The following is a 15,147-nucleotide window of genomic DNA, read 5'->3' on the forward strand; positions in this document are numbered from 1 at the left end:
TTACTATGGTACTCTAATTAGTTACTATGGTCATCTAATTAGTTACTATGGTCATCTAATTAGTTATTATGGTCATCTAATTAGTTACTATGGTACTCTAATTAGTTACTATGGTCATCTAATTAGTTACTATGGTCATCTAATTAGTTACTATGGTCATCTAATTAGTTACTATGGTCATCTAATGAGTTACTATGGTCATCTACGTCACAGCAGCTCAGACGAGGCACCAAGCAGTGTTGGGCGGGAAGCGTTTCCACAGACGCAGAAGGAGATTTTCACAACAAAGTTCTAAAGCTTAGTGATATATCACATACATCAGATTGTAGGTGGGTTTATTTTGTACCCTTCGCGTTCATATTTCACTGTTTGTTGCATTTTTGTCGGGTTTCACTCGATTGTGAAATATGTCGATCGAAAGGGGGTGTGACGTTCATATTTTGTCAATATTCAGTGTTTTATCCTTCATAGAAAAATGTAAAATTCCATTACGTTTTTTTAAGGCGGTCTCTCATGACGTTTTTAGCATTCAATCCGACATTATTGTGAGTAGAGATGTCCGATAACATCGGCCGATATTTTCCGATATTACATTTTAAAACATTTATCGGTATCGTTTTTTTTATTATCGGTATCGTTTTTTGTTTTTTTATTAAATCCACATAATAAACACAAGATACACTTACAATTAGTGCACCAACCCAAAAAACCTCCCTCCCCCATTTACACTCATTCACACAAAAGGGTTGTTTCTTTCTGTTATTAATATTCTGCTTCCTACATTATATATCAATATATATCAATACAGTCTGCAAGGGATACAGTCCGTAAGCACACATGATTGTGCGTGCTGCTGCTCCACTAATAGTACTAACCTTTAACAGTTAATGTTACACATTTTCATTAATTACTAGTTTCTATGTAACTGTTTTTATATTGTTTTACTTTATTTTAAATTTATTTGTCTTATTTTATTAATTTTTTTAAAAAGGACCTTATCTTCACCATACCTGGTTGTCCAAATTAGGCATAATAATTTGTAGGGATGTCCGATAATGGCTTTTTGCCGATATCCGATATGCCGATATTGTCCAACTCTTTAATTACCGATACCGATATCAACCGATATCAACCGATATATGCAGTCGTGGAATTAACACATTATTATGCCTAATTTGGACAACCGGGTATGGTGAAGATAAGGTACTTTTTAAAAAAATGAATCAAATAAAATAAGATAAATAAATTAAAAACATTTTCTTGAATAAAAAAGAAAGTCAAACAATATAAAAACAGTTACATAGAAACTAGTAATGAATGAAAATGAGTAACATTAACTGTTAAAGGTTAGTACTATTAGTGGAGCAGCAGCACGCACAATCATGTGTGCTTACGGACTGTATCCCTTGCAGACTGTATTGATATATATTGATATATAATGTAGGAAGCAGAATATTAATAACAGAAAGAAACAACCCTTTTGTGTGAATGAGTGTAAATGGGGGAAGGAGGTTTTTTGGGTTGGTGCACTAATTGTAAGTATCTTGTTTTTTTTGTGGATTTAATAAAAAATCAAATAAACCGATACTGATAATAAAAAACCGATACCGATAATTTCCGATATTACATTTTAACGCATTTATCGGCCGACCGATATTATCGGACATCTCTAATAATTTGTTAGTTCCACAACTGTATATATCGGTATCGGTAATTAAGAGTTGAACAATATCGGAATATCGGCAAAAAAGCCATTATCAGACATCCCAACTTGTGAGGTTTTGTATTAGTGTTCCTAAAAATAGATATACCGGACCCCCCAGATACATTTTGTTCTCTAAATGTGGCCCCCGAGTCTAAATAATTGCCCAGGCCTGTTCGACTCTCTTATAAGGAGCTTGTATTCCCTGTCTTATTTTTTCTTTTTATATCAATTTATTTAGGTTCTCCCTCTATTTAATTTATTCCACTTTTTATAAGTTGTCTAGTTTATTAATTCTCTCCCTCCTACGACATCATTATTAGTACTGTATGTATATATATTTACACCTATGTAATATATGTGCTGCTTGTCATCAAACACTTCTGCCAGCAGGAGGCGACACACGCGCGGTCAAAGTGGTAGACGTCGATGTTTTTTGTCTTCTAGTTGGCATTACTCTCTTCATGCAATAACTAGGAGTATCATTTTGAAAATGCCTGGAAATATTGTCCTAAAAGGAGAAAGAGCATGCTGAGGTGTGCCTTCCACAGCTCACAATAAAACAGCAAAAACGGTTTAAAGTGTCTTTTATTTTCAGCCTGTCAGTGATGGTGAGGTCAAGTTTGTGTTTGAAAATATACAAAAACTACATTAAAGAAGTGACCTAAAATACTTTTGGACATGTTTATACACACACATGAATCATTGTCATTTTGGAATGTAAAGGTTTGGAAAAGAATACCACACGACTGGTGTCTGGCTCAGTAAGCAGGGGGGTTGGCGGGTTCAGTTCTCCGTGTCCGAGGAGTCCGAGGTCTCGGCCAGACGGGTCTGCCGCTTGCGCACGTTCCAGTGCAGACACTGCGCCAGGCTCTCGAACCAGTCGTAGACCAGGTCGTGGCAGCAGATGGACGGCACCGGGTAACACGACGTTGTGATCTTGATGCTGAGGGGACCCAAAACAAGGTCATGTGAAGACCTCCGCCAAGGCCAGGATGACAGAAGAAAGGTTTTGATCATTTTGGGGACGGCGTGGCAGCAATCTGAGGGTTCCTGGTTCAATCCCCACCTTCTCAGTGGGGATCTCCCAAACCTACTCAGTGGCCTAGTGGTTAGAGTGTCTGCTGAGATGGGTAGGTTGTGAGTTCAAACCCCGGCCGAGTCATACCAAAGACTATAAAAATGGGAGCCATTACCTCCCTGCTTGCTCAAGGGTTGGAATTGGGGGCTAAATCACCAAAAATGATTCCAGGGCGCGGCACCGCTGCTGCTCACTGCTCCCCTCACCTCCCAGGGGGTGATCAAGGGGATGGGTCAAATGCAGAGGACAAATTTCACCACACCTATTGTGTGTGTGACAATCATTAGTAATTTAACTTTAACTTCTACCAATTTAGTCACAGCCGTTGTGTCCTTGAGCAAGACACTTCACCCTTGCTCCTGATGGGTGGTGTCAGTGGGTGAATGTGGAAATAGTGTCAAAGCGCTTTGAGTACCTTGAAGGTAGAAAAGCGCTATACAAGTATAACCCATTTACCAATTTCCACTGCGTTGTACCCAAAGGTGGGTAGTAACGCGCTACATTTACTCCGTTACATCTACTTGAGTAACTTTTGGGATAAATTGTACTTCTAAGAGTAGTTTTAATGCAACATACTTTTACTTTTACTTGAGTATATTTATAGAGAAGAAACGCTACTTTTACTGAGCTCCATTTATCTACATTCAGCTCGCTACTCGCTACTCATTTTTATCAGACAGACCTTCAAAGTAGGATCTATCGCATGCCTCCGTTTCACCAATCAAATACAGTCACTGGTGACGTTTGACTCCGTTTCACCAATCAAACAGAGCCAGGCGGTCACATGATTAACTGCACATAAAGTTTCAGCGGCAAAACAACAACAAGCTTAAGCTTACATGAACTCAACATCAAATTTAAGGAAGCACATGGCGGTAAGTAACGTTAGTAGATATTTTGGCTGTCCCCGTAGGCTGATGTTAGCTTCGCTGCTATGAATCACTGTCAAATGTACATCGTGTGGGGACATTTATTAACGCACTGCAGCCTCATAGACACAGACACACACACACACACACACACACACACACACACACACACACACAGTCACACGCATAGAAACACCAATCAGAAGTGCCCAGGTGCAGCCCACACCTATCAGTTTATGGTTTGCGTAAAGGCTAACTTGTTATTTTCCTTTGTAATCTCTGCCTACTGAGCCTATGGTGCTGTTAAGTTATTGTGGCTCAATTTGCATTCATTTGTTTTATGTTAATGTATTATTATTTAATATATATTATTGTTTTAGTTGCTTAAGAGATATTCCTGCCTCTGAATTTGCACATTGCTATTTTTATGTTTGTGTGCATTATTTGTTGCCATCACCATTAAACGAACAGGTTACTCATCAGTTACTCAGTACTTGAGTAGTTTTTTCACAACATACTTTTTACTTTTACGCAAGTAAATATTTGGGTGACTACTCCTTACTTTTACTCGAGTAATACATCTCTAAAGTAACAGTACTCTTACTTGAGTACAATTTCTGGCTACTCTACCCACCTCTGCTAGTACCCTGATCACGAGTTAGAAGATACACAACTTTCACCGAGCACATGCCAACAATAGCTTGTCTACTTTTTATAAATGTTAGACACATACAGTATATTGACTTATTGTATGTTTTAAGCAAATCATTTTTGACTATTTCCTCAGCTAAAATATTCATGCTAAACGCCACCAGCAATTAGTGGTTTACATGAGCTACCTACACAAATAAACCATGATTTAAGTTAAAGTGCCAATGATTGTCACACACCCACTAGGTGTGGCGAAATGATTCTTTGCATTTGACCCTGGGAGGTGAGGGGAGCAGTGAGCAGCAGCGGTGCCCACGCCCGGGAATCATTTTTTGGGTGATTTAACCCCCAATTCCAACCCTTGATGCTGAGTGGGAGGTAATGGCTCCCATTTTTATAGTCTTTGGTATGACTCGGCCGGGGTTTGAACTCACGACCTCCCCATCTCAGGGCGGACACTCTAACCACGCGGCCACTGAGGAAGTGAAGTAGTTGAAAGTGAGACCCACCAGTCGCTGTGCTGGATCTCTTGTCTCTTCCTGCCGTCAAAGGACACCCAGGCGGTGTTCCTGGCGTCGGGGGACAAGGTGATCTAGATCGGCGAGATTAATAAAAATGTATTTTGTGGCGTTTGGAAAGTGTGAGGTGTCGGCCCCGACACGCACCATGAGCTCCACTCCGGCAGGGACCACGATGGGCCTGAAGGACAGCGAGTGTGGACATATGGGGGTCACCATGATGGCCGGCACGTTGGGGTGAATCATGGACGCCCCCGCCGCCGCCGCGTAGGCCGTGCTGCCGGTGGGCGTGGACACGATCACACCTGATGGCGGAAAAGACAGCGTGGCGAACGTTGGCCGACGCCGGCGGGTCGGTTCTCTTACCGTCTCCTTGCACGGATGTGATGAGACGTCCGTCCAGGTACAGGTCCACGTTGGACAGGTAGGACGACGGCCCGCGGTCCACCACGACCTCGTTCAACACCTGCACACACGCTTCATTGTTGCTTTGCGGTCACAAGCATCAGTTTTTAGGGTGTGGCCTCTCGCCACGCACTTCTCACACCTGCTGCTGCGTGTTTTGCTTTTTCTTGGGATTTTATTACTTTTCAGTGCGACACTAATGGGAATAAACATTGAATGCAACATGCTAGATCTTGCAGCATGATTAGTAGCTAAAACAACCTGATTTCATGCAAACTCAGTAGAATTTCAACCCTGCACTGTGCATTCCTCCATCAGATAATTCCCAGCATGCTACAGCAGGGCGATTGAGGCCAGACTAGTATTTGAGCCCAAGGACTTCATCCAGTCAGGTAAGTGTTGATGGGGTAAATATATTTGATCTATGGTATTTAAGTGTAATAGAGGTGTAATTGCTCGTTACTGTATGACTGTAGACTACTCCAGCAGACTTACACTCAAGCTAGCTAGCTGTTCCTGTACTTGTCAGTGTTTCCCACGCATTCATGTATTTGTGGCGGCCCGCCATGAAAGAATTACGTCCGCCACAAATAAAAAAATTGAAGTGTAGGATACTTCTCTTGTTGCTTTATTTGTATTTGACCACTACTGTTTTCTGTTTATTTGTTACTGACTGTGGCAGGACACCTCTGCCTCTGTTTCACTTTATGTTGCTGGTAAATAATATGGTTGTAGTAGTAGGCTAAAGTTAAATTATTTAGTATGCACTAATTAAAGGGGCAGAGCTTTAAGAGACATTTTAGCTTTTATATTTTATAAGATATATTTTTTGTAAGAACCACAATTAATAAATATATTTCAGTGAATAACTTATTGTTCAAATCTGTATATAAATATGTACATAAAGTGTTGTAATTATATTGTAAAATGGATGGATGGACGTTTAAAACAAAACTGTTATTATTAATTAGTAAGTATACATTTTTTTAGCCTTTTTAGAGAAAATCATACCATTGTAGTAAATTATGCATATTACTCGATGATGTCATGGTGGCCACGCCCCCACCGCCACAGGTATCTTGGCAGTTTATGGGAAACACTGCTTATTCAATGATTTTGGGGCCAATACCTCTAGCTAGCTAGGTTTAGACCGGGCTTTCTGCTCCGCTGCTCCCAGCCTGTGGAACGCTCTCCCTGACCACCTGAGGGCACCACAGACTGTGGATGCTTTTTAAAAAGGCTTAAAAACTCTTCTTTTTAAAAGAAAAAAAAAAAGCCTTTTTTTTTTTTTTTTTTTTTAGATTTATGCATACTAGTTTTAGCTATTTGGCTGTTCTAGTTTCTATTTTTATTATCTTTTTATTTTATTTATTTATTTTTTAATACACTGTAGCACTTTGAGGTTGTTTACTCAATGTAAAGTGCTTTTTTACAAATAAAATCTATTGTTATTATTATTATTATGTCCCACCACAGTCTCATAATGAACCGAAAATATTTCTCCGTTAGCCGTGATGCTAATATGTCTCTATTTTAAAATGGAATACATTTGTATTGAAGTGGTGAACTTATTTTTAGCATGTAAAACATTGCCCTAACTGTTAAAAAAGGTGCGATGGTGACCCTGGAACAGACTGTTTCTATTTCAAATGAGCTTAAGTGTGTGAAGTATATTTATATAGCGCCTTTCTCTAGTGACACAAAGCGCTTTTACATAGTGAAAGCCAATATCTGAGTTACATTTAAAGCAGTGTGGGTGGCACTGGGAGCAGGTGGGTAAAGTGTCTTGCCCAAGGACACAACGGCAGCGACTAGGATGGCGGAAGCGGGGATCGAACCTGGAACCCTCAAGTTGCTGGCACGGCCACTCTACCAACCGAGCTACGCCACTTAACTGTCTCTTTGGGATGTAGTGGTCAGGTGCGATATAACCACTGGGGTCTACTTTACTAAGGCAACCTCCTGCTGTAATCTTAACTAACGACACAAGATGGCAGTAGCTGCATGTGAAGTAGCTTTCTAATGTGCTGGTGTGAGAGAAGCTTTACATTTGTTGTGTAATTAATGCTGACTGAGCAGTTTTGGGTTTTGAAATAAAATCAGCATGTGGTCAAAGAGAGCAATGTTTTTTAAATAAATGGTTGATGTATGTAGGCTAGTAAGGTCAAGTTTTGTACCTGACAAGTTTGGCCACCTTGCTTCTGCAGCCTTCATCAGTGGTGTTGTGTGGAACAATCCATAGAAGATGTCACAGACGACGTCACGCTAACATCATGTGACACCTCTGATGAAGGCTGCAGAAGCAAGTGGACTTAGACTTGAGACTTAGACAAACTTTAATGATCCACAAGAGAAATTGTTCAAGGTAGCCGAAACTTGTCAGGTACAAAACTTGACCTTACTAGCCTATATATGTACATCAACCATTTATAAATACACATTTTTGATTGATTGAAACTTGTATTAGTAGATTGCACAGTACAGTACATATTCCGTACAATTGACCACTAAATGGTAACACCCCAATAGGTTTTTCAACTTGTTTAAGTCGGGGTCCACGTTAATCAATTCATGGTAAGTCGGCTAAATGAACATCTTCAACAAAGAGCGATGTTTACTTGACAGGTTCTCAGGCTATTAGGTGGTTTGTGTTGGTGCCAAACCAACAAGACAGGAAATTGAGCCAAAGTCTAGAATCTTTGGTGTTCTCTAGTCCAGTTTTTTTTCAACCACTGTGAGATGCAGTCTGGTGTGCCGTCTTTGCTCCACAGTAAGTCTTTGCTGTCGTCCAGCATTCTGTTTTTGTTTACTTTGTCAGTAAACTCCGTCAGGAGATGATCTAATTTCACCTACTTGGGGTAAAAATATTATTTGCAAACCAGTAATTATAGTCTGCAAATGATGTGTTGTTGTTGAGTGTCGGTGCTGTCTAGAGCTCGGCAGAGTAACCGTGTAATACTCTTCCATATCAGTAGGTGGCAGCAGGTAGCTACCGCATTTTTCGAAATATAAGTCGCACCGGCCGAAAATGCATAGTAAAGAAGGAAAAAAACATATATAAGTCGCATTTTTTGGGGAAATGTATTTGATAAAAGCCAACAGCAAGAATAGACATTTGAAAGGCAATTTAAAATGTCTAAAGAATAGTGAACAACAGGCTGAATAAGTGTACGTTATATGAGGCATAAATAACCAACTGAGAACGTGCCTGGTATGTTAACGTAACATATTATGGTAAGAGTCATTCAAATAACTATAACATATAGAACATGCTATACGTTTACCAAAAAATCTGTCACTCCTAATCGCTAAATCCCATGAAATCTTATACGTCTAGTCTCTTACGTGAATGAGATCAATAATATTATTTGATATTTTACGCTAATGTGTTCATCATTTCACACATAAGTCGCTCCTGAGTATAAGTCGCACCCCCGGCCAAACTATGAAAAAAACTGCGACTTAATAGTAAAAAAAATACGGTAATTGCTTTGTAGATGTGGGAAACAGCGGGAGGCAGGGTGCAGGTAAAAAGGTGTCTAATGCTTAAACCAAAAATAAACAAAAGGTGAGTGCCCCTAAGAAAAGGCATTGAAGCTTAGGGAAGGCTATGCAGAACCAAACTAAAACTGAACTGGCTGCAAAGTAAACAAAAACAGAATGCTGGACGACAGCAAAGACTTACTGTGGAGCAAAGACGGCGTCCACAAAGTACATCTGAACATGACGTGACAGTCAACAATGTCCCCACAAAGAAGGATAAAAACAACTGAAATCTTCTTGATTGCTACAACAAAGTAGTTGGGGGGAAATATCGCTCAAAGGAAGACATGAAACTGCGACAGGAAAATACCAAAAAACGAGAAAAAGCCATTAAAATAGGAGCGCAAGACAAGAAGTAAAACACTACACACAGGAAAACAGCAATAAAGTCCAAATAAGTCAGGGTGTGATGTGACAGGTGGTGACAGTACACCTACTTTGAGACAAGAGCTATAGTGATGCATGCTTGGTTATGCTTTAAAGTCATATCCAACAACTTTTTACTGTCAACTGAGTTTCCTTTTTTGAATGATGTCTGCTGGTGGTGTGCCTCCGCTGTTTTTCAACGCAAAAAATGTGCCTTGGCTCAAAAAAAGGTTGAAAAACACTGATCTACTCTTCCACTTCTAACTCCTTCCCACCGAGACTACGCTCAGTCCAATCATCAAATAAATGGATCCTCCTGCAGACGTGCAGATGGCCTTCCCGCGGCCGGCGAGGTGTGCTCACTGTCAGCAGAACGCGGCGCTGACGACGTCTGGCAGGTGCGCTGACGTCAGCACACGTAAAAAGGCAGTAAAAATAACAGTGTGTTACCCCCAGAGGTTAGACTGGAGCATTTCTGACTGCAGAATCAGCGGGTTTTTTGTTTTCCATGAGACACCTGGGAGGGGGCGGGGGAACTGATGAAAATGATCCACTGCAGCTGTCTGCATGTGTGTGTGTGTGTGTGTGTGTGTGTGTGTGTGTGTGTGTGTGTGTGTGTGTGTGTGTGTGTGTGTGTGTGTGTGTGTGTGTGTGTGTGTGCGTGCGTGCGTGCGTGCGTGCGTGCGTGCGTGCGTGCGTGCGTGCGTGCGTGTGTGTGTGTGTGTGTGTGTGTGTGTGAGACAGCACACTCAATTAAACATCATTTTGGCGTTGACTCCACTGTTGACGACAGCATCTCCGAGGCAACCGGCTCAACAGACGCGCACAACATCGCATCCACCCGTATCATCCCCCGCCAGCTCTATTATGACTGTTGCCACGGCGACGCTGCTGATGATTTGCTGATTTCAGACGATGTTTCGCGCACGCAACCGCCTTTTCATATAAAGCGATAAAGGAATGGAACGACCTCACAACAAACTTGAAAAGTCCAACAGATGACTCCTCATCCACAATTGAAGTTAAAAAGTGGCCTTGGAGCAATCAAAGCTGCTCACACGGTCAATAAGGCGGCCACTATGATTGACATGTCAACTTAATGTGTATTATACTTATCCATGAGAGCATTTTGTTGTAAACTGTGAGGTGTGTGTGTTAAAATCATGGTTGTTTGTACAAATGATGACAGATGTGAACAAGAGCATGTATTGTCTATGTCAGTGTTTTTCAACCACTGTGCCGCGGCACACTAGTGTGCCGTGAGATACAGTCTGGTGTGCCATGGGAGATGATCTAATTTCACCTATTTGGGTTAAAAATATTTTTTGCAGACCAGTAATTATAGTCTGCAAATGATGTGTTGTTGAGCTCGGCAGAGTAACCGTGTAATACTCTTCCATATCAGTAGGTGGCAGCAGGTAGCTGATTGCTTTGTAGATGTGGGAAACAGCGGGAGGCAGTGTGCAGGTAAAAAGGTGTCTAATGCTTAAACCAAAAATAAACAAAAGGTGAGTGCCCCTAAGAAAAGTAATTGAAGCTATGCAGAACCAAACTAAAACTGAACTGGCTGCAAAGTAAACAAAAACAGAATGCTGGACAACAGCAAAGACTTACTGTGGAGCAAAGACGGCGTCCACAAAGTACATCCGAACATGACATGACAATCAACAATGTCCCCACAAAGAAGGATAAAAACAACTGAAATCTTCTTGATTGCTAAAACAAAGTAGATGTGGGAAATATTACTCAAAGGAAGACATGAAACTGCTACAGGAAAATACCAAAAAAAGAGAAAAAGACATTAAAATAGGAGCGCAAGACAAGAAGTAAAACACTACACACAGGAAAACAGCAAAAAACTCCAAATAAGTCAGGGTGTGATGTGACAGGTGGTGACTGTACACCTACTTTGAGAAAAGAGCTATATTGATGCATGCTTGGTTATGCTTTAAAGTCATATCCAACAATTGCGACGACGACTTTTTTATTGTCAACTGAGTTTTGTTTTTCAATGATGTCTGCTGGTGGTGTGCCTCCGCATTTTTTCAACGCAAAAAATGTGCCTTGACTCCAAAAAGGTTGAAAAACACTGTTTTATGTGTGATGATGTAAATGAGGTGTGGTTGTATTGTATATGAAGTATGTGTCAAGAAAAAAAGGGCATTTTTTGACTTTTCTTAATTTGATTACATGCTATAGTATGATTTTAATGTCATAATTGCATGATTTTTGTATCCCCTTAATCTAGGTAACCAGGGTCTGCAGATTTAGCTGTAATCTGGTGCAGAACATATCTGTCTTTGAGCTAAATGTTTCTGTGCATCGTCCCTTCAAATGAAGACTCAACTCAACTAAACGAGGGAAGAGGAAATAAGACGAAGAAAGACGTACCAAACGCTATTGGGGGAGTAATATAAGGCAAAAGGAAGAAAACAGAATAAACGCTCAAAGTCTAAGTTAGTTAGTTCACCTGGAGTTGCAGGGTGACCTTGCCCGCCTCACTGTTGGTGTATTGGTGAGGAAGGAGGCCATTGTGGTCCTGATGCGGCTGCTGAGCTTGCTGTGAGCTCGTCCTCTCAAACATCCCCTTCACTACCTTCACCTTCAAGCGGCTACGCAAAGTGATGGCCGCGTTCCCTGAGAACATTACAATTACCATTAAAATATATTACATACATACACATATGTATGATATATATATATATATATATATATATATATATATATATATATATATATATATATATATATATATATATTAGGGATGTCCGATAATGGCTTTTTGCCGATATCCGATATTGTCCAACTCTTTAATTACCGATACCGATATCAACCGATATATGCAGTCGTGGAATTAACACATTATTATGCCTAATTTGGACAACCAGGTATGGTGAAGATAAGGTACTTTTTTAAAAAAGTAATAAAATAAGATAACTAAATTAAAAAAAAATTCTTGAATAAAAAAGAAAGTAAAACAATATAAAAACAGTTACATAGAAACTAGTAATTAATGAAAATGAGTAAAATGAAGTGTTAAAGGTTAGTACTATTAGTGGAGCAGCAGCACGCACAATCATGTGTGCTTACGGACTGTATCCCTTGCAGACTGTATTGATATATATTGATATATAATGTAGGAAGCAGAATATTGATAACAGAAAGAAATGGGGGGAGGGAGGTTTTTTGGGTTGGTGCACTAATTGTAAGTGTATCTTGTGTTTTTTATGTTGATTTAATAAAAAATAAAAAATAAAAAAAAACCCAAAAAACCCAGATACAGATAATAAAAAAAACGATACCGATAATTTCCCTAATCCCTAATATATATATATACATCATACATATATGGGACGGCGTGGCGAAGTTGGTAGAGTGGCCGTGCCAGCAATCGGAGGGTTCCTGGTTCGATTCCCACCTTCTACCAACCTAGTCACGTCCGTTGTGTCCTTGGGCAAGACACTTCACCCTTGCTCCTGATGGCTGCTGGTTAGCGCCTTGCATGGCAGCTCCCGCCATCAGTGTGTGAATGTGTGTGTGAATGGGTGAATGTGGAAATACTGTCAAAGCGCTTTGAGTACCTTGAAGGTAGAAAAGCGCTATACAAATATAACCCATTTATCATTATTTATTTATATACAGTGTGGCAATAAAGTATGTAGTCAGCCACCTATTGTGCAAGTTTTCCCACTTAAAAAGATGAGAGGCCTGTAATTTTCCCATAGGTACACTTCAACTATGAGAGACAGAATGGGGGAAATAATCCAGGAAATCACATTGTAGGATTTTTAATGAATTACACTGCAAAAAGTGAAATCTAAGTAAGATGAAATATGTCAAATAAGGGTGATATTTGCTTATTTTCTGTCTGATAAGATAATTCTTCTCACTAAGCAGATTTTATGTTAGAGTGTTTTACTTGTTTTAAAGGTTTTGCTCCTAAATGATCTCAGTAAGATATTACAGCTTGTTGCTGAGATTTGATGAGCTATATTGAGTAAAACATGCTTGAAACTAGAATATCAACTGTTGCAAAGCTGTGTCATCAACACTCACAAGTAGAAAACTACTTTTTTAAAGTCATCATTTCTTATTTCAAGCATGAAAAAAGATAATGGCACTAGCATTTACTTGATTTAAGAATACTTTTCAACATATTGAGCAAAAAGGTCTCTTTTTTTTTTTTACCAAGAAAAGTGCACTTGTTATTAGTGAGAATATACTTATTTTAAGCTATTTTGGGGTTCATTGAGGTTGGCTAATTTTACTTGTTTTGGAAAGTCTTGACAAGCCAAATTTTCTTGTTCTACTGGCAGATAATTTTGCTTAGTTGAAATAAAATACCCCTATTTTTAGTATTTTTTTCTTGTTTTTGAACACTGACTTTTTGCAGTGTAATTGGTAAATTCCTCTGTAAAAGAAGTATTTGGTCACCTCCAAACAAGCAAGATTTCTGGCTTTCACAGACCTGTAACTTTTTCTTTAAGAGGCTCCTCTTTCCTCCACTCGTTACCTGTATTAATGGCATCTGTTTGGCCTGGTTATCAGTATAAAAAACACCTGTCCAGAACCTCAAACAGTCACACTCCGAACTTCACTATGGCCAAGACCAAGGAGCTGTCAAAGGACACCAGAAACAACATTGTAGACCTGCACCAGGCTGGGGAAGACTGAATCTGCAACAGGTGAGCAGCTTGGTGTGAAGAAATCCAAATGGAAAGACCACTGATGATCTCCTTCCATCTGGGGCTCCATGCAAGATCTCACACCAGAACAATGAGCAAAAATCCCAGAGTCACACGGGGGGACCTAGTCAATGACCTGCAGAGAGCCAGTACATGTCCAGGCCCGTCTGAAGTTCGCTAGACAGCGTTTGGATGATCCAGAAGAGTATTGGGAGAATGTCATATGGTCAAATAAAACCAAAATAGGACTTTTTGGTAAAAACTCAACTTGTTGTGTTTGGAGGAGAAGGAATGCTGACCTGTCTCCGCTCAAGATGATCTTCTGCTGGCCCCACTATGGACTGGACTCTCACTATTATGTTAGATCCACTATGGACTGGACTCTCACTATTATGTTAGATCCACTATGGACTGGACTCTCACACTATTATGTTAGATCCACTATGGACTGGACTCTCACTATTATGTTAGATCCACTATGGACTGGACTCTCACTATTATGTTAGATCCACTATGGACTGGACTCTCACACTATTATGTTAGATCCACTATGGACTGGACTCTCACACTATTATGTTAGATCCACTATGGACTGGACTCTCACAATATTATGTTAGATCCACTATGAACTGGACTCTCACTATTATGTTAGATCCACTATGGACTGGACTCTCATTATTATGTTAGATCCACTATGGACTGGACTCTCACTATTATGTTAGATCCACTATGGACTGGACTCTCACTATTATGTTAGATCCACTATGGACTGGACTCTCACTATTATGTTAGATCCACTATGGACTGGACTCTCACACTATTATGTTAGATCCACTATGGACTGGACTCTCACACTATTATGTTAGATCCACTATGGACTGGACTCTCACTATTATGTTAGATCCACTATGGACTGGACTCTCACTATTATGTTAGATCCACTATGGACTGGACTCTCACACTATTATGTTAGATCCACTATGGACTGGACTCTCACACTATTATGTTAGATCCACTATGGACTGGACTCTCACAATATTATGTTAGATCCACTATGAACTGGACTCTCACTATTATGTTAGATCCACTATGGACTGGACTCTCATTATTATGTTAGATCCACTATGGACTGGACTCTCACTATTATGTTAGATCCACTATGGACTGGACTCTCAATATTATGTTAGATCCACTATGGACTGGACTCTCACACTATTATGTTAGATCCACTATGGACTGGACTCTCAATATTATGTTAGATCCACTATGGACTGGACTCTCACTATTATGTTAGATCCACTATGGACTGGACTCTCACACTATTATG

The 15,147-nt window shown here is 40.0% G+C and overlaps 1 protein-coding gene across 1 annotated transcript in view; it reads right to left on the minus strand.

Annotated features, from left to right (window-relative positions):
• Positions 1-2,278: 2,278 nt before the first annotated feature.
• nadkb (NAD kinase b) overlaps positions 2,279-15,147 on the minus strand; it is a 36,467-nt gene continuing 23,598 nt past the window's right edge. The window contains exons 8-12 of the mRNA XM_062023809.1: positions 11,606-11,772; positions 5,188-5,287; positions 4,969-5,126; positions 4,813-4,895; positions 2,279-2,648 (exon numbers count right to left, since the gene is read on the minus strand). Coding sequence (XP_061879793.1) covers positions 2,489-2,648; positions 4,813-4,895; positions 4,969-5,126; positions 5,188-5,287; positions 11,606-11,772 — 668 coding nt within the window. The 3' untranslated portion in view covers positions 2,279-2,488. The remainder of the gene's footprint in view (positions 2,649-4,812; positions 4,896-4,968; positions 5,127-5,187; positions 5,288-11,605; positions 11,773-15,147) is intronic.

The sequence above is a fragment of the Entelurus aequoreus genome, linkage group LG16 (assembly GCF_033978785.1).
Source record: "Entelurus aequoreus isolate RoL-2023_Sb linkage group LG16, RoL_Eaeq_v1.1, whole genome shotgun sequence".
NCBI classification, from domain to species: Eukaryota; Metazoa; Chordata; class Actinopteri; order Syngnathiformes; family Syngnathidae; genus Entelurus; species Entelurus aequoreus.